The 24,854-nt window shown below is 43.2% G+C and overlaps 1 protein-coding gene across 1 annotated transcript in view; it reads right to left on the bottom strand.

Moving 5' to 3' along the window:
- Positions 1-24,854, bottom strand: part of FAT1 (FAT atypical cadherin 1) — a 157,957-nt gene that overhangs the window by 72,028 nt on the left and 61,075 nt on the right. The window contains exon 3 of the mRNA XM_004696477.2: positions 14,666-14,980. Coding sequence (XP_004696534.1) covers positions 14,666-14,980 — 315 coding nt within the window. The remainder of the gene's footprint in view (positions 1-14,665; positions 14,981-24,854) is intronic.

The following is a 24,854-nucleotide window of genomic DNA, read 5'->3' as shown; positions in this document are numbered from 1 at the left end:
AGCAAATGTTTTGAGAATGAGGGCAATGAATGTACAAATGTGCTTTACACAATTGATGTATGTATGGATTGTGTTAAGAGTTGTATGAGTCCCTAATAAAATGATTTTTAAAAGAGGGAAAACCTTTTTAAAACAAATAAATAAAATAGCCACTTATAGTTAATGCTGTGGAGCCCAACAGTTCTAGTCTAGAACTTAAAAATGTATCTTTCTCATTGAATAATCAACTCTTATATCGCTACCAATATGCAATCATCAGTTGAAAGCTATCTGAACGTATAGTGGTCAGGTTCCAAGGTTAATACATGGCAGTGCTGGGATCTGACTCGAGCCCAGGCTCCTAGCAGTAATATTATACCAACTCACATAAGCACCTATAAATGCATAGATCACACTGAACTCACCTACTAGCATAGTCATTACACAACAAAGTTATTCAGTGAGTACTTATGAATTTCTCACATTCCTCTAAGATTGGAACACACACTCTCTCTCAAGCCCGGCTGTTGTTGTAGGTGTTCTCACGACTCTAACATCTTCACAATGTTTGATTAATCTTGGCACAATTTTGATAAACCTTTGATTGCAGACATGAATTTTAATATTTTCAATCATTTTCCTCACTGATTTCTCTGAAATACTTTAGCATACTCTATTCTTTGATAAATTTTAAGAACTTTAAACCAGGCATTTTAAGATATTTGGTAGGAAAAAAAAGTATATTTAGTTCAAGTCTGAGATATCTTCAGTATAGACAGGGTCATTTCTTCAGTACTGTGCTGGCTACTACCATGGGATATTACAGTCTACAGAAGTGTACCCAACCAAATTCCAAAACAAATTCCCGGCCATCCAACCAGCATTAGTAAGTTAAGGTGCTCTGAGATAGTCTGCTTACTGCAGCTGAGCAGAGAATGGCAGGTACATCCTAGGCCTGAGACCTGTACAGTGGAGGAGTGCAGAACATCAGATAGCGGAGGAGAGACTAAGCCCAGGGTAGGATGTTCTCCTTGACATGGCTCAGACTCCTCTCTTCCAAGAGCTGAAATGGAAAACCATGGCATCTCACTGAGTATTTAAAATCTGTAAGTCATGGTTTGAGAGACTGGTAGACCCATAGCAACTATGTTGTCTGGTCTTCAGTCACCCTCCAACCCTTGAACTGCACCCATCCTTATGGAAAAACAATAGGCAGGTCACTAAGCTGAGACCTGTACACCAGGGTATGCATGCCTTAGAACAAGGGTCCTCAAACTGTGGCCCGCCAAGGACATTTATCCGGCCTGCCGGGTGTTTTTGCCCCGTCTGTTTTTTTTACTTCACAATAAGATATGTGCAGTGTGCATAGGAATCTGTTCATAGTTTTTTTAGAATTATAGTCCGGCCCCTCCAATGGGTCTGACGGACAGTGAACTGGCCCGCTGTTTAAAAATTTGGAGGACCACTGCCTTAGAATAACCAACCACATGAGCTCAAAAGTGCAGATTGGCCCAGGGATAAAGCTCAGAAGGCAGGAAGGGACAGGGAGGAAGGGTGAATGGAAACTATAAACACAGGGAGGAACTGGGAAATGTTCTTTATCACGAATCAAAATGCGTAGAAACGGTTGGATGTTAATCCAATTCACTCTAAGAATTTCACTCAAATGACAGACAGTGACAAGCGAAGAAGTACACTCTTAACACAGGGCATTTGGGAAGTCGTAAGCAGCAACCACAGACAGCATTATGCTAGGTTCTGGGTTGGACACGGAGCCCTCCTGAGGTAATGGGTACATATTGGGTGGTAACTACAACTCCAAACCATCAACCACACCACGGGAGAAAGGTGAGGCTTTCTAGTCCCACAAAGAGGGACAGGAGTGGCTCTTCCTTGCTCCTACAGGGTCACTATAAACAGGAATTCACTCGATGGTGGCGAGTTTCGGGGTTTGGTTGGTTTTTCCCGAGTGGTGGACATAATCAATTTTAAAAGCTGCTGTTCTAGTTCTCAAGGACTGAGTCAAGACTGGACTCCCACCCAACAGAGGCAACACCAGCACTGACATGGAAAAGGCAGGGTAGGCTTGGAAAGATGGGTGACGAAGCAGTGTATCACTACCACAAGCCCCATTCTAAAAATACAGATTGCCTTACATGTCACGAGCAAATGTTCCTCTTTTCCTACCGTTATCACTCAATCCTCGGAGCTTTAGACCATGAGCTCAGAGATGCTCCGGAGTAGGGCACTGTCTTTATTTAGGTGGGGGCCTAAGACTGCATTAACTACAGCCTGTCTAGAGAGCTTCTGGCAGCTGCAGCCATCTGAGCAGCTATTGTTTGTCGCTGCCGCCCTGGTGCCAGCAGGATTAGGCTTGGGGCCAAAAACTGAATTCTATTCATAGACTGTCAAAGCTGGAAAGGACCTCGAAAGGCACTCAGTTCAAACTTCCAGAGAACCATAGAAAACCGTGAACAGAGTGAATGACATGACTCCATCGGTCGTGGAGGACCCTCCCTGGAAGCGACGACGTGGAGACTTCACCTCATGTACTCTGGGCATGTGGTCCTCAGAAATGAGCCCACGGAAAAGAACGCCGTGCTTGAGACGGTGAAGGGTCGGCGAAAAAGAGGAATACTCTCAAGGAGCTGGACAACGTAGTGCCTGCAGCCAGGGCTCAAGCATGGGAAACAGACTGTGAGGACGGCGCAGGACCGGCAGTGGGCGGCTCTGCTGTACTGTAAATCAGGGTGACCCCATGGCACCTGGAAGCAAGTCACATAGGTGGTGGGTGGGCAGGAACGGAACTCTGAAATTGCCTGGCCTCTCTTGATTTTTTGTTCAGTCTTACTAGCTATCGCTTACTGTTGGAAATTCATGTTATTTAAAACAAAAACCCCAAAAAACCCAAAGATCAAACACCAGACACAATTTCCTAATAAATGCTAGATAGGATATACACAGAAAGAGGTTCCCAAACAATTCCATAAAGCTAAATCATAATAATTTACAAACCACATAAAGCAATACAGAAAAATTATAGGCTAATCACATATAGGCACACAAATGCAAAATCTGAAATATAATTTTTGCAAATGATATTCAACAGTATGTTTAAAAAAACAAAAAAGACGGAGAGAATTTATCCTAAGGATTCAGAAGATTAACAGCTTGCAACAAGAAAATCGCAAAATCATTGCAACAAGTACAGAAAAAGGCAGTGAGTAAATCAGGGTACTTCCAGACAGGGACAAACGCATTTCACTTCTATAAAAGTGAGCATAAGAAACAAACAGCCAAATCTATAGCTCCCTCTTTAAAATACTGGCACATCTTGGTAAAGCGACTACAGATAGGTAATTTCTTTTTTTTTTTAAATGAATTCCTGCCATTGTAATGACTGATCCTTCATTTCCTTCCTCTGCAGCTATCAAATGCTACCGGAAACCCTTGGAAGTCGTTTGCAGCTGTAGCTGTTTCCTATTGCACTTTGCAGTCTCCATTCCAGCCACAATACACTGCCATTCACTTTGACCAAACAACCCTGCTGTGAAATGCTCCTGAGCTACAAAACAGGAATACGGAATAGACCAATTGGCCTGTACAGCATCCTGTGCCACAGTGATGCTCGGGGATCCCTATATATCAAGGGCTGTAAGCAAACAGTTCTCAACAGCACTGTACCCATGTGTAATCAAATCACACTTCTTATACCACCCCACCCATCAATAAAGCTATATATTTCATTCCACGTGTAAACCATCAAAAAAGCTGGGTCAGGGTATAAAGTAGTCCTCTACAAAGCAAAAACTTTGTAAATTACTCATCTGAGCATGAACACCCCAACCTGGAATGAGCTCTGAGAAGGAAGAAAAGAGCAAACTGAGAAAGTGATAAAATCCAACAGTGAGAGCAGAAATTTAGAGTCTGAAATACCTTTTAACAGACTCCGCCAGCACAAAATGAAAGTGTGAAAGTTTTTAAAACTCAGGCATATTTTATCTTCTAGTGCGAAAATAATTCTACTTCTCAAAGTCAAACCAGCCTGACTAGCACAATCCATTCACTATATATTATCTGTGACTTTAACATAGGTAGGTAATTTTCTAGCTGCTGTGCTTTATAATTTAAGAACCTGAAGAAGCAAAACACAGATTACCTTTTCTACCTCAAAAATTTCAAACGGTCTACCTCCTCAAAAATAAATGAATAATTTAACTCGTCCTACTAGACAATATGGGAGTCAGCCAACTACCAAAAGCCAAAAACAAACTCACGGCCATCAAGTCCACGCCAACTCAGAGACCCTACAGGACAGGGAAAGCTGCCCCTGTGAGTTTCCCAGACAGTAACTCTTTACAGGGACAGAAACCCCGTCTTTCTCCCTAGGAGTGGCTGGCAGTATCAAACTGCTGACCTTCTAAGAGCAGCTCAACTCCTCAGCTGACTTAAAAAATAAAATAAAAATGGTTGTGTTCTGCCTGCAAGATCTTATATGTTAAAATCATGTGGGGGCGGGATCACAATATTTTGTGGTACATGAGAAGTCTAAGATATTCAAATTTGCAATGTGCATAAATAGTTTGTTGGAATACATTCATTTCCATATTGTCTCAGGTGGTTTTCACGCTACAATGGCAGACTGCATAACTGTGACAGAGACAGTACAGCCCCAAAGCCTACAATATTTGCTATCTGGCTCTTTACAGAAGTTTAATGGTCCCTGAAGTAGAAGGTTAATAATCCTAAGTTTAATTGTGTATTTAGAAACTTCTAGTGTTTTTAGAAGTTTTATGCTTTTTGGTGTGAAGACACCATGAAAATATGATTTTAGAAGTTTTACGCTTTTTGGTGTGAAGACACCATGAAAATAAGATTAGTCTAAAAAGCAGGTATGGTATGAAGGGCTTCCTTAATACAAAGAAGCCCTAAGATATACAAAAACTGGTTCCAAGACCACATGTGTGTATACAAGCAGAGAAAATGAGAAGGGGCTATCGTATATGACACTCATGTATGTCTGGCTCGGGTCTCTGAGGGGCCTTTACGTCCCTGAAATCATATGTTACGCACAAAAAATACAAAATGTTTGAATCGAAGTAGACAATGTTATTTGTAGTCTCTCCCTATTTCACAATTGACGCATCTGAATTGTGGTACTAGAGAAGAATATTCAAAGTACCGTGGGTTTTCAAAGGGCAAATGGATCTGTCTTAGACCGCCTGAATGCTCCTTAAGAGACAAGCATGGCCAAGACTACGTATGTGTACACACTTTGGAACGTTGTCAGGAGTCCAGTCCTTGGAGAAGGACATCATGCACGGTACAGTGAAAAGATAGCAAAAATGAACAAGGCCCTTAATGAGATGAAATAACAGTGTCTGCAGTAATGGGTTCAGGCATGGGAACAATTGTGAGGGTGATGCAGGACAGGGCAGTGTTTCATTCTGTTTTACGTAAGGTGGCTGAGTCGGAACCGACTTGATGGCACCTCACACCACCACCAATTTCACAGGGCTTTGTAAGGAAATCCTATGGAAAGTTGCTTATAATGTATAACATTCAATTATATGTTAAGATCATGCATGCTTACCACTACTTCTGACTCATAAAAAAGGTTCACTTTACCCTCATGAAAGAGCCCTCTGGAGACGGCTGAGGTGTGCTGAGTGCTGTAAAAAATAGCAGAGGAGGAGACAGCGAGGGAGCCAAAGAGAAAACCAGGAATTGCTGGTTTTTCTCTAGTTATGTACTCAGGTGCAGATTCACTCCAAAAAGAGATATAGCAGGATTTATCGAGCTGATTAGTGAATTGTGTTCCTTGATGAAAATTTGGAAGAAATTTAGAGGTATGTCACCCTCCAAGAGACACCAAAAATTTTTTTAGCCCTACAGAACCGATCAAGGAAAAACTAACAAAGCATTAGCCTGAAATGATTTTAAGTCATTTTGAAATTTCAACTGAATGAAAACCAATGTATCATTTGCCAAAAGTCTAAGCTCTTTCCAGACACAGAAAGCAAACCACATAGACAAAACACACACATGTATTCAAATGTGTTCTTTTATTTTCCATATACTTAATTTTTTTTGAAGCCATAAAATAAAACACGTTCTCGGGATACTTGTTTCCCAAACAGGCATATTTACATGACTAAAGGAGAAAACCATACAGTCATCAGACAGAAAAGAGTCTATGGTCTTAAAGGCTTGCCTTTAAACAACAGCCATCAACTAAGTCCACTTGGACACAGCATACCAGCCTGTGTGAGCCATGGATTGTAAACAATGAAATGCAAATCTGAAGAGGGAATGGTATCAGCTTACGGCGTGAACATCTGGTTTGCAGAAGGCTATGGATGACCATGGGAGCCCCAAGTCCATTTGCAGGGTCCCCCCATGGACTAAGCCCCCCAAGAAGCCCCTCTGACCACAGTCGAAGACGTGACCAGCTTTGTTAGCATACAGAGAGCACTGCAGAGGTAGTTACCATACACTTAAGCTGAAATGTAATTTTCTGATCATTTGATTTCCCTTTTGACCCATTTAAAGTTGTTTCATTTTTTTAAATGGATCCTTTTGGGTGAACAGTGTATGAATGAAAGAACTTGGCTGCATGAATCCTCTGATTGAAGGCATTCTGGAACACATTTCACATGAAATGAATCTGTGCATGTATGACGAAGAACCCCTGTAAACATACTTCTTGATTTCCCTTCTTAGCCCTATTATAGCAGGTCCATCGATAACTTTCGCAAAATCACTCTTGTAAAGCACTGTATCTAACACTGTAAAGAAAAAGGTCCACACTGGACATCTTTTTGAACCTTTAAAACTTTGCATGTGGTGAATGTATTGCCTAGTTGAAGTACTTAATATGATTTACAAAGTATATGAGATGCACAGACTACACACATACACACGTGCACACACACAGACACAGACACACCTACTTCCCCATTCTGACAAATAGAATGGTCTAGTAATAATACAGGGTAGTTTGAGGAACATAAACTTCCTGCTGTCATACAACAGAAGGGGGCTGTAAAAAGTTCCTGGGGGATAAATCCTTGTCATTTAATTCCATTTTTACCATGAACTTTTTGAGGCCCCTTCACAGAATCATGTAATTTGAGGCATAGAAAGTTGATTTCTACACACTCCAGAAACAAGCACAGACTACCATAAAGTTTCTGTATAACCTAGAAATAAACTATTTGCTCTTTAAAAAGCAAAACCTTTACAAAATCATGGCCAAGACAATTCTCATTAGTTAAGTGAGGTTTTTGTGGTATACACATATTTATGGCGATTTCTAAAATTTCTTAGGGAACACTAAAATCCTAATTCTGCCTGCAGCCAACATCAATTACGAGGCTGGCTTTGCCTTCCAGGCTGAGATAACAAAGAAACTAACACACACATGCACACACATTACAGACCCCATCTATATAAAGGTGTGTACTCAGTTTATAGTACCTTTACTTGTAACTGCCCCCAGACTGGGCACAATCCCAATATCTACCAACAGGTGAAGAGAAACTGAAGTACATGTATTCAATAATTACACAGCAATAAAAAGGCATGAACTGCTGATAATACGCTACTGGAATCTAAAAAAACAAGTAAGACAGACACTTAACCCAGAAGGGGGAAAAACGCATGTAAGTTCATTTCTGTGAAATTCTAGGAAATGCACACTCATGGACAGTGACAGCAGGCAGGCGGCTCAGGACTTGCCTGGGACAGGCTGGAGAACAAGCAGGCCCACACAGAAGTGCGAGGTGGATGCGGTCACTGCCTGAGCTGGGTGGTTTCCACACGGCACACTTCAGTTATGTGCAATCTGCTATGTGGTAATTATATATACCTAAATAAGACTCTTCAAAGGGGGGAAAGAGCAAATCTGCTTCAAAAGTCACACAAAATATCAGGTAATAATCTGTTTTTTCTAAAATATGCACAAGCCTGAAAGGAACAGTTTAAAATTATCTACCAATTGCAAGTTGCCTATCATGCTTGAAGAGTTTCAACTGGGAACAGTGACTACAAGGACACTCCACAAGGGCAGTGTCAGTTTCCTTGTGACGAGGAAACGCATGAAGCTCACACTGTTGCTTTTGTTCAAGACTCTCCTCCCTCCTGTCCTTGGCATACCACAAACTAGGCTGCGCCGCCTTTGACTACAGAGCTGGGGCTGCCAAGGCTCAGACAAGCTCACATGCGTGTGGTCTGTCTCTCTCTCACCTGGATCAATTGCACAACTTCCGTTAAAAGCAACAAACTCACCCGGGCTGATACTGATATGTACACAATAAAAAATTGTTATAGGAATGTAGGCTGTCGTCGAAGGGATCAGGTGTAAGGCATCATCAGAACAAAAAATCTTACCATAGTGAATGATGGGGGGAGTGCAGAGTGGAGATCCAAAGCCCATTAGTAGGCCACTGGAGATCCCCTTGCAGAGGGGTGTCGGGGAGGAGATGAGCCAGTCAGGGTGCGATGTAACAACAATGAGAAATACAACCTTCCTCTAGTTCCTAAAGGTTTCCTCCCCGCTCCCACTACCATGACTTGAATTCTACCTTGCAAGTCTGGCTAGACCAGAGGAGGTACACTGGTACAGATAGGAACTGAAAATACAGGGAATCCAGGACGGATGAGCCCTATAGGACCAGTGGTGTGAGTGGCAAAGTAGGGAGGGTAAAGGGAGAATGGGTAGGAAAGAGGGAACCGATTACATGGAACTGCGTGTGACCTCCTCCCTGGGGGACAGACAACCAAAAAGTGGATGAAGGGAGAAGTCGGACAGGGCAAGATATGACAAAATACCCATTTATAAACTATCAAGGGCTCATGTGGGAAGGGGGAGCGGGGAGGGAGGGGAAAAATGAGGACCTAATGTCGGGGGTTTAAATGGAGAGAAAATGTTTTGAGAAATGATGTACAAATACGCTTTACACAATTGATGTGTGTATGGATTGGGATAACAGTTGTATGAGCCCCTAATAAAATGTTTAAAAAAAAAAAAGAAAGTAGGCTGTCAACAAAAAACGTGCATGCATCAGAAAAAGAAAACAGATCAAGTCTTTTATTCGTACACCAAGAAAAGCTGCCGCCACTCTAATTCAAAGCCACCTATTCATCTTCAGTCTTCTATACTCATTGCCCCGTTTTCTCATTCGTCAGGAGGCAACTGAAATTACTCTGGCTTGGGTCAAGCACACCTGATTCTTCACAGTGACATCCTCGCTCTTCTAGACTTTACAGAGATCTCGTCAGTCGGCCTGCCCGGCACTGGATTTGACTGCTGCTTCCATGAAAACCAACTGTGCATTCAAGCCAAGTGAAATTCTTGACACGCTTTCACCACCTTCAAAATCAATGCAGTAACTTTCCCAAGGGGCCTCATCCTAATGACACCCACCCAGTTGAGTTCCCACTTCCTCTTAAATGTGTTTATTAGAAGCCCGTGGCGTTCCCCTGAGGTGCCCACCTGTTTCTCTTTGTAGTTCACTGATGTAACTATAAACCTTCAAAGCAACTCTTCATGTGCTGCATACAGTGCAGACGCTCAGTAATGGTTGACATATAAACAAACTATTTGAATGATACTGAATTCTGGCTTTCCCTAGGTGCTCTTGACATTTCAGAGACTCAAATTCATCTTTGCCAGTAACTGATAAGCAGGCAAGGAGCAAGTAGACCAATTTTACTCAGCAAATGTATTCAAGGGCGTTGTCTACATGTATTAATCTACAAAACTCTCCTTTGTCTTCTGGACAGTGTTTGTGTGTGCACACAGAGGAGGCTGCAGACAGGATGGCCTTCGTTAGATCTCTGGCCTCTCTCTGGTAAATGCAGAGGTCTCTGCCTTCTGCACAGACCTTCCCAAACAGGAGGATAGTCACAAAATAGAAGGACCTGGAAGTCAGGTTCTCCAAAGTCCTTGCAGTAAAGTCTCCCAATGACCCAGGTGTTCCAATTTTCAGCCCAGTGACTGCCTCAATGGACCATTAATTATTAAGTGATTTGATTTAGGGGTTCCAGGGGCGTTTCCTGTATCAGTAAATAATCAGGACTTCCCTCAACCAGAGTCTCTCATCCACTTTCACGAGCTGGTCCCCAATAACACGAATCTACATATTCAAAGTCTGCCATCCAGGTTTTGAGGATGATTAGGTCTACACACACACAATGCTCAGAGTCCCGCCCTAAGCGTGTGCTGAGCTCGAGGTGCAGAAAGACCCTGTGGCACTATATTTAGATTATTCTTTAAGAACGCCCTTGCAAGAAAAGAAGCTTATTTCTTAATCTTTAGAGACTTAGATGATTTGTGGGATGATCTGATTCCTTTGCTAACCAGGCAGCTTATATATAGTACCAGTTACAACAAATGCCCTGATGTGTTGTTACATGTAACTCGAGCTATTCTCCACTGCTCTCTGCCTTTAACTCATGAAAGGCAGGCGGATCCCTCAGGAAATACTAGTCTGTTTTCTCCTGCTTCCCTGCCAGCAGAACACTTGGGGTTCCCCCCATATCCTTATTTCAGAGGCCCAGGGACCCCCAATAGCTCTCACCTACATGTCTTAAAGGCGCATTCTTTCCCTCTTTCGTCTTCAAGCATGTATTTTGCCGCTCAGACTTTGTTTGACTGGATATGCAAAAGGGCATTTTTGCTTGCTCACCTGTTTCTACATAAAGAACTTAATCTAATCTTAAAAAGAGGAAGACGATCTATTAAATATGGAAACATTTTCAAGTCTAAATCACCAAACACATTTAAAGTGGAGGTAGGAACGTCCCTAAAATGCCATCTGCGGGCTTTCATTGAGATTTCTCTCTCAAGGTCAGTGATCTTTTGCTTCTAACCAAGTAAGTTTCTTGACTCAGCAATCCTCCCCCAAAATTCTGAGACCCTCTTCATATCTGACAGCAGCTGCCCAATGTTTAGACGTTTTCTAGTATGTTAGAGTGCTGACCTCAGGTGGCACAGTCTACAGGTGAAATTTGAACCCCTCCAGCAGTGCTGAGAAAGGAAGGCCTGGCCCACAGCTCCCGCCTGTGGAGATGCCTGTGTCAGGAACATCCCACCCTCGGGAGCACAGTTCTACCGGGACACACGTGGGTCGCCAGGCGTCTGAACCAACAGCAACAGAGTTGGTTTCTAATTTCTCAGCTTTAAGGTTTTTTTCTTTTTCTTCTTACATCACAGAAAAAGATGACTGCGCGTGCTCCCCACTGCTCAGTAACGAGAGCACACACAGCCACCCTGCGAAAGCAAGGTGCCTTTGAGGCACCCCTTGGAAATGAGGTTCAGGTTGCGCCTGTCTTGGTGTTCTCTCTTAATTCCAGCCTTGTTGTCTTGAACTAGGGTGTCTTTCTTGCATCCTGTCTCCACTGCTTCCAAAAGACAGACCCTATTAATTTATGTCCTCCAGCATTAAATTCGTATAAGGTTTAATTATCCTTAGTCACCAATCACTGGTTGTCTAGGGATTCAAACCTCCCTCCGCTTCACCAGAGAAGCACATCAGAACCCACCCAAAGGGCCAGAGCAGAAGTGTCTCCATGCAAAAAAGGACTCATAATCAAAACAAGTCTTGGACTAATGTTTTAACTGTCAAGAAAAGGAGTCCCAACATGAATGCTGACAAGGTTGAAGAAGTGACATTTTATATACTTCCCATGAGAGAACACTGCATACCTACATGACCTCTATCGGGCTTTTAAAAAGCAATGGTTACAATCCTAAAGATTAAAATGTCTTTCCTCTGTAAGAATGGTACCTCTCAAATTCAACAAACCAAGGAGCCCTGCCAAGGAGCCCATGCCAATTAAAGCAGTGGCTCTCCACCTTCCTAGTGCTGCGGCCCTTTCATACAGTTCCTCATGTTGCGCTGACACCCCCAACCATAACATTATTTTCGTTGCTACTTCATAACTATCATTTTGCTACTGTTATGGATCAGGCGACCCCTGTGAAAGGGTGGTTCAAACCCCAAAGGCGCTGCAACTCACAGGTTAAGAACCACTAATTAAAATAACCCTGTAGAACAGGGAAGAACAGCCCCTTGGGGTTTCTGAGACTGTAACTCCTTACGGGAGAGGGGTGGCTGGTAGTTTCCTACCACCAATCCAACGTGTAACCCACTACGACACTACAGCTCCTAAATTACAAAGGAAGCTATGAAATTAAAACAATGCCAGAAAAAGGAATAACAAAGACTGATAAGGATAAAGGATGCTTTCTCTAATTTCTATTTTTATTTATTTGATTTATTATTATTTTAATTTTTATTTTGGTATTTCCTTAGTTGGTTAAACTGCCTGTCTAGTAAACAAGAAATCTCAGGTTCAAATCCCAGCGGTGCCTGGACCTCCACATTTAAGAAGCCCCTGTCATGTATGTGGTTATGTATGTCTTGAGCAGCAATCACAACGGCAATAGCTCAAAATCACCCAGTCACTCCTTCAGAGAAAGACAGGGTTTTCTACTCCCATAAACAGTTAGTCTTGGAAACTCAGAGGCTGTTCTGCCTTGTCCTATACGGTCATAACTGACTCCATGACAGTTAGTTTGCTTTGGTTTATTTCCTTCACACACACACACACACACACACACACACACACACACACACACAAGCGAGGGTGAGGGTGACCCTCACTGCATAACCAGTGAGGTGACCCTGGATGACCGCGATCATACAGGACAAAGGTAAAACTCCCACGTCGGGTGTCCTAGACTGTAACCTTTACAAAATCAGTCACATATTTCATCTGTGGAACGGCTGCTGTATTCTTCTGGTTAGCCACCCAGGGTTTCAACCACTATGTCACTAAGGATCCTTAGCAGTGGGATAAAACAAGAAAAAAACAAGACAAGCCTACAGCCATCAAGTCAATTCTGATTGTTAGCAACCCCAACCGATCACAACAGAAACTCCCTGGGTTTCCAAGACTATCAATCTTTATGGAACAGGCAGTGTCGTCTTTGTCCAACAAAAGCATGACAGAAAACATAGACAATCTAGGGTTTTCTAGACTGTAAATCTTTAGTCTCATTTTTCCCCTGAGCAGCAGCTGGTGGATTTGAACCACTGCCCTTGCATCTAAGATGTCCAATGCTTATTACCCAGCAGTGCCACCAGGGTTCCTATGATCCCAAACCAAGCTCATTGCCATGGAGTCAATGCTAACTCATAGCCACCCCCTGTGGGTGTCCAAAGCGATAACTGTTTTACAAGAGTAGAAAGCTCAGTCTTTCTCCCAGAAAGACAGAACTGCTAGTGGTTTTGAACTGCCAACCATGTGGATAGCAGCCCAACTCATAACCACTATACCACCGGGGCTCCCTGGATAAAGGTTAAATAAATTAAATGAGTTAAACTACCTCTTCAGAATTTTGCAAAGATTTTACCTCTACCAGCAAGCACCGAGTAACTAAAATATCTCTGCTCAAAACCAGCAATATTTTTAATAAGGATAACTGTTTCAGTGTCATGCGGCAGTTCATAGTTTTGCTCTCATCAAGAAACCACAGTCCATGGTACTCTGTATGTTCTTTTCATTGCACAAATAGCCACATTTTCACTTGCTGCTGTTAGGTGCCACCAAGTCGCTAAAGACCCATAGCAACTCCATGCACAACAGAATGAAATGCTGCACAGTCCTGCGACATCTTTACAACTGTTCCTATGTCTGAGACCTTTGTTCCCTACACAAATGATAGTAGTTGCTGTCAAGGTGGCCCAGCCTAGCCCGATTCATGGTGACACCATGCACAAACAGACCAGTGCCTGCTTCTGCATCATCCCCATGAACCACTGCAGATCCAACCATTATGATCCACAAGTTTTTCATGGCTGACTCTTAGAAGGATATCTGTAAGGCTTTCTCCCAGTCTGTCTTTATTTGGGAAGCTCCACTGAAACCTGTTTTAACACTGCAGCAACATGCTGCCCCTGGCAGCTATACAAGGCGTACACTGGCCAGGGAATCAAACCCTAGTGTCTCTCATGAAAGGTGAGACTTGATAAACCACAAGTGCCCCAACACAAATGAGCGATGGCTGGGTGTGACATGACACAAAAGAGAATTGATAACTAAGAAAAAATGAAAGACTAAATGATCACGTGAGTAAAGATGAGAAGTTTCTGGAGCAGGGTTCCAGAATGAGGGAGCTACAGCAGGAGGTCACAGACACCAAGACTCTAATTTCAAGGAAGTATCGCTCACCATCTGAAAACTGCTTAATTCCACCTCGAACTGCCCGCAGATGTATCACTGCCCAGTGGGTAAATTTAAGAACAGCATACATAAACTTCTAGATTGTAAAATACTTTCATAGAAAGCAGAGTTATTAAAATATAAATACTTCGCAGTAGTAAAATTTTCAATACTTAAAAAACCTATAACTATTTTAGGAACTAGTACTAAAACGGTATTTCCTTTTTAACCTGAAAATGGAACTCTACTAGGCAAGAATCATTAAGAAGCTTTATAAAAGCAAATCCAAAGGAAAAATCCTATTTGGACTGAATTTTCACTGGAAATAAAGGCTTGATTTGAATAACTCAAAAGGGAAAACACATCAAAAGTATATAATAGATAAGTTTTAATTTTTAATTTTCCTTCAATTAGGAGTATTAGCATGGATGCTTTAAATCATATTTGCACATACCTGTTTTAGGGTGTATTGAAAAGAATCCTTGTGGATTTCCACTTGTAATTTTGTACACCAGCTTGTCATTAGAACTAGAATCAGGATCAAACGCCTCAATGTGTACCACAGATATGTCCTTGGGAGAATTTTCCATTATTTCTGGATAGTAAACAGGCTCTGATGTCTGCGGGGCATTATCATTGACATCCTCAACCTCTATGTAGATCTCTATAAATGAGGAAAGGGGCACTACGCCCTGGTCGGTTGCATAGACTGTCAGCCAGTAATGAGAGGTCAGCTCCCGGTCCAGTCGATCTGAAGTCTCTATGACACCTAGGGAGAACGAAGAAGAGCATGAAGCAACATGTCAACATCATCAAAAACAGCTGAAGTGTCAACCTAATAACAATTCTGCTTTCGTGAAAGCTATGAGTCACTTCCTAGCTACAGGATGCAAGTTCTCCAGCTTCCCTGTGTTTGCTCAAATTCCAGCCCTGGAAAATGGAGATCACTAGCTGTTCCTCGTAGCATAGAGCAGTACACTAGCGCTAATGCCTCGAATAGCACTTGGCACAAAAGACTGGCTACTCAACTATTTGTTAGCTTTAGTAGCATTGGTATCAGGCATGAGGTGGAGTACTGTACAATTATTATCCTACAGAATTTTCACAGCAATCCAATGAGATGAGTACTAAAAAACCATTCTCATGGCAGAAACCTTCATTTTTCCATAAGACATTTCAAGTCAGTTAAATTCTGTTGACTTTCCCCAAGTTTCATCATGGAGCCAGAGACAGAACCTGAGTCACAGACCAGACCTAAGTCCTATAGTCCGGCAGCCCTGCTAGATTTACTACTACATTTCTCGGGCCACTCATCCCCTGGGTTAGGAGGCGAGGCCGCGAGCAGCACTTCTCCAGACTTCTCAGTTTGGTGTACTAGCTTGTCCTGTGCACAGTGGCTAAAAAAGCAACCTAGCAATGAAGAAACATACAACTTTCCTCTAGTTCTTTAATGGTTCCCCTCCCCCACTCTCATGATCCCAATTCTACCTTACAAATCCAGCTAAACCAGAGGATGTACACTGGTACAGATAGGAACCAGAAACACAGGGAATCCAGGACAGATAATCCCTTCAGGACCAGTGGGGCGAGTGGCAATACTGGGAGGGTGGAGAGGTGGGGTAGAAATGGGGAACCGATCATAAGGACCTACATATAACCCCCTCCCTAGGGGATGGACAACAGAACAGTGGTTGAAGGGAGATGTCAGGCAATGTAAGATATGACAAAATAATAATAATTTATAAATTATCAAGGGCTCGTAAGGAGGGGGGAGGGGTGGGAGGTGAAAAAATGAGGACAACAAATGTACAAATGTACTTGACACAATGGATGTTATGTATGGATTGTGATAAGAGTTGTACGAGCCCCCAATAAGATGATTTTTTTTTAAAATCAACATAACCGGTTAGAGTCCAGAGTATTAAGAGAATGCTCCGGTCTTATGTGCTGATATTCTCTGGTTTCCTTTCACCACCTTAAGCAGACACCAGACAACCAGAGTGTTAAACATTGAATTTCTCCCTCTACACGATCAGCTCCACGTAGACCAAAGCCGCTTCTTTCATGGATACCAACATACTCAGCACCTTTCAAAACCCAACAATTATTATTTCAATAAATGAATGAGAAATGCACTAACAGGTTAAGTGAGATTGGTTCATAAAGTCCTCACTGTGATATCCTAGGACATCGTTCTAAAGCGTATTAGTAAGAGAGAGTTATAACAGGAGGGTCTGTAATGTTTGGGCTCAGCCATTGAAATGAGTCACAACCTTACTTAATCCTGGTATCAACTTCATTTCAAGATAACTGACAGCGGAAACATCTATTTCTCTTTGGTAAAGGCTACTATTTTCATTCAAAAATGTAATTTTGCCCTGTAGTCCTCAAAAAATATTTATGTGCATTTTTTTTGTCCCCACGTGAGTTAATCATTCTGAGCTAATGATATCCTAAGTGTTCCACACCATCGTCCAGGTTAGACTTCGGAAATCTGTAATTCTAGAATCACTGTAACTTCTGACTCAATTCAAACACCATGGAGAAAAAAACAAACATTAATTTCATTGAGGTTCAATGATGAAACAGTACTTAATTATCTTGACCAAAAATAAATCTGTTTCTTCTTTTACATCATTTAAGTTAAAATATTTACTTAGAATTAATATCAGGAGCACTAGCTTGAGTGTTACCCTTCAATAGAAATGGAGTGAAGTAATCGCTACACAGCCGTTAGCTGCCAGATAAATCCATCTCCTTAACACGCTTCCCTCCTTTTCTGGTCCAAATATCATCTATGCGCACTCCATCTATTTTCTAAGTTAGCAAAATTCTTAAATAGAATTCTGGTTTTAGCCTAAAGCAAATAGTCCCCGTAGTAAACAGGGAAAGTAATCATTTATTTTCTCTTTATCACCATCCTCACCAATGGATACAGAGTCAGGGTGCAGCTGAAGATAGTTTCCCTTAGGAAGAATAGCGCATTCCCATAAGGAATGCACATATGCCTCTCTTATGCTCTTCCATGTCATCTCACAGTCGGTTATTAGAAAACTGTGAGAATACAAGCACATGTCCTTTTGAAAAATTCACGTCTTTTGAGTTTTAATCCTCAAATAACTCATGCTATCCACAAATTTCACCATTCTAGATGTGATTTATAGGTATTTAATAACAATGGTAATTACAGGCACAATTCACTTTGTTCTACTCTGAAGGCAGGCTCTGGGATAAGCATCTCATGTATATTATCTTATTTAATCTTTATGTCCAGCCAGTCCCTGGAGAAGGACATCAGACTCGATAAAGTGGAAGGGCAGTAAAGAGGAAGCCCTCCAAGGAGATGAACAGACATGGTGGCTGCAGCAATGGCCTCACGCCCATTGCTTGATGGGATGGCGCAGGGCTGGGCAGTGCTTCGCTGTTGTACGTGGTGGTGACAGGAGCCAACTCAACAGCACCTAACAACGTCCAGCCTGCCCACATGTAGCGATAGTGTCTCAGTTCACGAAGGCTATCAAAGACCTGGAACTGTCCCAGTCACAGTCAATGGCAGTGCTCCGTTCATACCCCACAAATCTATGACTTTCTTGCCAGCAACATGTCTTATCAATACTGCTAATATTGACCAAAAAAGAGTAAACACCACCAAAAAGTCAAACCTCCAATTTCACTCATTATTTTTATGGTATGTCATGTGAGTATCAAAAGGAGAGGACTCAATGGGCATTCACTGTAATAAATAGCCCTCTCTAGTCTCAATGGGAGTCCTGGTGGCACAGGGGTTAGTTGTGAGGCCGAGAACTACAAGGTCAGCAGTTGGAAATCACTAGCTGCTCCTCGGGAGAAAGATGGGGGCTTTCTACTCCCATAAAGAGTTAACAGTGTCCTGTGATGCTCACCCTCCCAGCATGATCGCTGAAGACAAACTGGGTGCATAAGCAAATGTGATGAAGAAAGCAGATGGGACCCAGACTACAAAAAGATATAGCATCTGGGGTCCTAAAGGTTGAAGTTAAACAAGCAGCCATCTAGCAGAGAAGCAACAAGCCCACATGGAAGAAGCACACCAGCCTGTGTGATCACGAGATTTCGATGGGATTGGGTAACAGGCATCAGAAGACCCCAAACAAACACAGAAAACCATATTGTTGAGAACAAGGGGGATTGGAGCAGAGACCAAAACCTACCTGTAGACAATGGGACGTCCCACGTCCCCTCACAGAAGGGTTACAGGGAAGGGCTGAGTCAACCAGAGCTCAGTATAGCACCCATGAAACACACAATATTGCTCTGGTTCCTTGAGGCTTCCTCACCCCCCACTATCATGGCCCCAGTCTTGCCTTTCCCTGTGGGCTAGACCAGAGCATGTGCACAGGTACAGATAAGAGACAAGAGATCACAACACACAAAATCCAGGAGCAGAAATAGTAGTAGTGATACTAGGAGGGTAAGGGAAGGGGAGGAAAGGAGGGGAGAGCGATCGGAAGGGTGTCAACAACAGAAATGAAAGGGGAATGGAAACAGCAGTAGGTATAAGAAATAAAAAGTATTTATCATTTATCAAGGGGTCACGAGGGTGGAGAAAGGGGATAAAAAGGAGCTGATACTAATGGCTCAAATAGAAAGTGAATGTTTAGAAAACAATGATGGTAACATATGTACAAATATGCTTGATATAATTGATGTATGTTTTAAGAGCTGGAAGAGCCCCCAATAAAATGATCCTTTAAGAATTGGAGGGGGGGGGTTAGTCTTGGAAACTCACAGGGACAGTTTTACCTTGGCCTGTAGGGCCGCCATGAGTCAGCATCGATTTGAAGACAGTGAGTCTCAGTGAGGGTGCTAGAAGTTCAGTGGCAGAATTCTTGTCTATCAGGGTGACCCAGGTTTAATTCCCAGCTAATGCACTGCACATGCAGCTGTCACTGGAGGTGCGCATGTTGCTGTAATGCACCACCAGAGACAGGCGGGCTTTCTGCTCCTACAATGAGTCACTGCCTCACACTCACAAGCGTAGTTCTGGCCGATCCTATAGGGTCCCTGTGAGTCAGCATCAACTCAATGGCAGTTTGTTTGGGTTTAGTTGTTTGTTCGTTTGTGTGTTTGTTGGATGATAGTGAACAGGTGGCACTTCAGACTAGATGGATTACAAGGAAGGCCTGGCGATCTACCTCTGGAGACCAACCAGTGAAAACCGAAACCGTCACACTGGCTCAATTCCAGTGTGCCGAGTCCCCTGGGTCATCTTGACAGTGGGGGAACACCTTCGCTGTAGCTACCAAAAAATGCGCTTTAGTAGAAGGTGAAATATAAATATGAAATGCAAATAAAGGGTTTACAATCATAGGCAAAACAGGCCCGCCCCCCATCAAGTTTATCACTAATTACAAACCCAGTTCTGTTAGTTCTGGACTATAGTGTATACTTAGGGCACCACCAATCTCCCAATCAACTTGGAAATTGGTCTAGCCAGCCACCAAAACCAAACAAACACACTGCCAGAGTCACTTTGAACTTCTACAGGAGAGCAAACAGTCTCACTTCTCCCCTGTAGAGGGCCTGGTGGGTTTGAACCACACACCTGGTGGTTAGCAAGCCAATACCTAATCCACAGCGCCACCATAGCTCCTTTCCAGCCAGTTAGGAGGGGACACTGAGAGCCACAGAGGATCTCTGGATACTAAAATATGAATGCTTAAATATGAGAGGCAACAGAGATGGTATTAATTAGTAATAAAATGATTAAATATTAATGAGTAAAAAGCCCAGATGCTCACGCTTATGAATTCATGAACTGTGTATTTTTATAACACTGCATAGTAACTGTATTGAGATATTTATGTTTTGGTATCTTTTTTGTATACACCTTTGTAAAAATAAAAAAAAATCCCAACAATGGTCTAATTCAGATTCTGATTGACTCCCTCACAGCCATGGAGGCAATCCTCAGGGAATCCCCTGGTGCTAACTCTTAGGGAGTAGAAAATCAAGTAGTTTTCCCAATACGGTTTCTACGTAACTGTAAGATAAATGTTCACTTGCCAATGAAAAAAAGAAGCACCTAAGGGTTAACGAGGCAGGTGCTCTACCTCTGTGGTAGTTAGATAATCTGGTGTCAATATTAAGAGTGAAGGGGTGGAGGCTAGTCTGTCCAGCGGGTCATAGCCAATGAGGCCTCTGTGTGGGCATGGCCTCTCCTGAGGATTGTGTGAACTCCTGGATTTCCTCCTTGGAGGCAGGAGACACTCTCTGCTGACTCCCTGGGAGACATTGCAGCTACAAGGAGTTTTCACTGACTGGGATTAAGGGCTCTCCTCATACTGAAAGAAAAATAAAATAGAGAGGACTGGGGAATTGGTCAATCGCAGAAGTTCGGAGTTCACGACTGGAGCCCTGTTCTAAATGCACACAGCCTTCCCCTAAGCATAAGTGGGTGGACGAAAGCCATCTGTGTGTGGCTTTCCTTTCTGGTTTTCCTTCGATCTGCCCAGTCACAACCTACACGTATACGATGCCCGCTTCCAAAAGGAGACAAAGTCGTGCATCCCAAGATCAAAAAGCCCTCACGCCTCTCCGGGCAAGCTCAGCCAAAGACCTCAAAGCAAAAAAAAAAAAGGCAAACTCACTGCTACTGAGGTAATGTCCACCTCATAGTGAGCTGTAGGTCAAAGAACAAGTGTCCCTTTGGGTTTAAATCTTCATGGGAGCAGAAAGCCTCATCTTCCTCTTCCGGAGCAGGTGGGGGGTTCAATATGCTCCGCTGGTCAGTGCATAGCCCACTATTCCACGGTTCTCCTGAGGAGGTGAAAACTGGGAATCAAGGGTGGAGTAACCTTGTTGTGGGTGTTGTTGGGTGCCATCGAGTCAGTCCCAGCCCATAGCAGCCCGATGTACCACAGAACCCGACCCTGCCCAGGGCTGGGCAGCCTCACACCCACTCCTGTGCTCGAGCCCACTGCTGCAGCCACTGCCATCCACCGTGCTGCAGGCCTGCCTCTCTCACTGCCCCTCTACCGTGCCAGGCATGCGCCCTGCTCCAGGCTGGTGTCTCCTGACATCTCCAAAGTCCGTGAGACGGAGGTCTTGCTATCCTGGCCTCAAAGGAGCGCTCGTAGCAATGCTATACGTCTGCCAAGACAGGCCGGTTGTCCGCTGAGCAGGCCATGGTGCTTTCAATAATCTCTGTCAGACACACATCCGTCTGCCTGGATCTTTTTAATTCAATGTCTAACTTCCACATGCATTTGAGGCCACTGAAAATACCCTGGCTTAGGTCAAGAGCACCTTTAGTCCTCCGTGATCTCAAAATGAAGAACTGTAGAGGAGGGGCTCTTTACACCCCAATCCAATGAAATTCCTGTTTTCAAAGAATGGTGAAAAGATCTGACCCAAACCCAGACACCAAACCGTACGCCATCAAGCCTGCTCTGACCAGCACACGTCCTACAAGGGGTTTCTGGATCTACACAGCTTTTCAGGATTTGACAGTTTTTCTCTTTCTCCGGAGGAGCAACCGGTGGTTTTGAAATAAGCAATCCGGCACGTACTCGACAGCACCACCAACCAAAACCAAACGCACCGTCACCGGCTCCAGCACAGCACCCCCAAGCCCCAGGCCTCCTGCCAAGCTACCGGGGCTCTTAAAACACAGAGCAAAAGCGCAAACTCACTGCCACCCAGTCGGTTTCAACGCATAGTGGCACTAAGGGCAGGGCAGGACTGCGCCTTTGCATTTTGGAGACCACGTCTTTAGGGGAACGGGCAGCCTCAACTTTTCCCTCCAGAAGCGGCTGGTGGGTTCAATCTCCTGACTCTGTGGTTAGCAGTCCCGTCTGTGACCCACTGAGTCACCAGACCTCGAAAAAGGGCTCCCGAGAGTCCTAGTTTCTTACAGAGCACAAAGCAGCTAAAAAGCTGGCCAGAGGCTGCATTTACTTTTGGTAACTCTGTTAAGTCCTTATTCCTATGTTCTTTGCCAGCCCTTCCTAAAGCCACAAAGGAAGTTTATAAAAGGATTTTCTTCTATCACTTTCGTAATTAAATTAATTAAATAACTTAAGCTCTCAGGACAGAAACGTCAAATTAGTACCTTTACGAGAACAAAAACTAAAGACTCCTGGATATCATTGGATGTGAGTCAACCCAGGGTGCTCATGATCCTGCTCCCATTCCTATCAACCGATAACCATCTACCAACCAGCTTCCAATAATTATTTTTTTGAACTCTGGGTTATAAGCTCACTGCTGAAAAACATCTCAAAGGACACAAGAATTACCGATCTTACAGATGCATCTCTACAACACAAACCAAAAATACTACACTACTTTCCCCCCGGTACAGATCTACCTCCATATACAAACTCTTCCTCTATGTTCTCCCTCCTATCTAGAAGTAGCTTGTCCCCCCGCACCCCCTCTCCTCCATGTATGCCCCTCTATTCTACATCCCTCCTGCTCCCTCTTTCAGAGCTCTCAATGACAGTGAGGGGCAGAGAAGCAGCAGCCCACACCTTCCACTGAATTTCGCCCACCACCAGCAGAGGAGGACACGTGCTGGCTGAGAAAAAAGCAGTGAGAAGGAAAACATGAATGGAGGAAGCAAGACCCGTGAATGATACTGCTTTGTGATTCTATGACGTCTAGTTTGGACCCAGAAGACGAGTGTCCACGTGTGTTCTGTGCACCACTCCCCCACTCCTCTGCTTTCACAAAGCACTACAGACGGAGAATACAGGCCCCCTGAGAATACAGTGAAGACCTTTTCAGGGACACTTGCTAATGAGCTGCAAATTTTGAAAGAAACTGGAAATCTGAAGGTATTAAATAAAAATATTTATCATTCCAGACATACTCTCCAGGATATCAAACCACCACCAGATGTCACTATGGAAACTGATCTTCAATGGCAGGCGGTGGAGGGAGCTAGAGGGAAGGGGGTGGGGGAAGGTTATTGTATAAATTTAGTAAGAGCTGTAGTTGAAAGTAAAAGCTCACGGCAAAATCTCTAGGATGATTCATGAATGCCTACATTTAATTAAACAGGAATTGATGCTATCTTCCCATAGCCTAATTAATTAAAGTTTATACAGGACAGTGTTCGTTCCTCACTGTAAAAAAAATAAAGGTTTCCAAGTTTAGCTGATTCCTACTACCCACCAGTGATAGCTAATGAAGCTGTCCACCCGACTATTGTTCCTTGGAAGAAAAAGGGTCAACTGACACAGTGGAACAGTAGAGTCATTCTTAAGGTAAAACTAATTTATCGACTTAAAATTCCCAAGGCCAGAAGATTACTTTTCTTGCAAGAATTTTCCTAGTTCCTTTAATGAACACAACTTGGCCCCTTTCCACAAAAAGGAGTTTAACACTAGAATGCCAGCCTAAAATCAGGGGTTCCATCGCGACGGAACACGATGTGGCAGCCCACCTCCTTGGAGATCCTCTGAGGCAACTCTGTCCTGCGAGCCGCAATCACCCACATGATGGCAAGAGGCCTGCTGCTTTGCCTTTCTTGATGTGCCTTATCAAGCTCTCATACCAAAGCTTTCAGGCACGGCCTTATTATTAGGGGTTCTTCAACGACTCCAGCTCAGAGGTGCAACAGCGGGATCTGGCACGATTCTGAAAGAAAGCCATACTCCAGCCTTGCCTTGTGGTACACCAGGACATGTCACTTTCCCCATTTGTGTGTGTGTGTGTGTGTGTGCGCGCGCGCGCGTGTGCTCTCCCTGGATGTGAGCTTAAAGCAGTAATCATATGAAAAGCTGTTTTTGTCCATCAGAAAGAAAATGTAAACATGAACTTGAAGGTGTGATATTTGCCCTAGGTCCAACAGGGGCCTGCCTATTTTCTCTCATTTCACATTCCCCTCATAATCACCAGAATAAGTTTATTTGAAGTGCTTTCCCAAACAGAAAAACAAGGCTCACTCAAAGAGCTATCTTCTATACATGAAAGATATCTGTGGTTCTCCAATTCACAAATGGTGACTCACATTATTCGGGTAGTTATTAAAACAATTAGAATTCTATTCATTTTTTAAATTCTATTCATTTTTATAGTAACTCTTTGCCACATGACATTTTCTTTCTTTCCTCCTTAAAATTACATTTTAAAAACCAAACGCTTTCCACTAGATTATATACTCTTTAATGCAGGTTTCTGTCGTCTTTTCTCCAGAGTCTGGTAGATGCTCAGAAACGTGTTAGGGCTAAGAGAAAATAAATGTTTATCAAAAACGAATCTTAAGAAACTGTCAAACCAAAGAGGATGGCTAGGAAAACCACAGTCATTGAACTGATTCCAACTCAGAGCGGCCGTTTATCGTAGGATTTCTGAGGCTCTCTTGTCCCTAAGAGAGGCTGGTGGCTTTGAATTAGAAACTGTCTTGTTGAGCTTATGAAGTACTAAGTTTAGCCCGATAAAGGCTGTGAGGATTTTAGCACCTTGGTGATACCCTGAGAGATTTTAATGGGCACAACATGTGCACTGCCATCGAGTCAAAACTGACATACACGACAATCTTAAGCAGGTTTTCCAAGGTGGTAAATCTTTAAAGGAACAGATAGCCTCAACTTTCCCATTTGGAGCAGATAGTGGTTTTGAAGCCCCAACCCGGAGCTCGCAGTCTGGCACTTAAA

Source organism: Echinops telfairi, unplaced genomic scaffold (genome assembly GCF_000313985.2).
Source record: "Echinops telfairi isolate 266 unplaced genomic scaffold, ASM31398v2 ScPeMD7_9;HRSCAF=40, whole genome shotgun sequence".
Lineage (NCBI taxonomy): Eukaryota > Metazoa > Chordata > Mammalia > Afrosoricida > Tenrecidae > Echinops > Echinops telfairi.
This window is presented reverse-complemented; position numbering and strand designations above follow the sequence as displayed.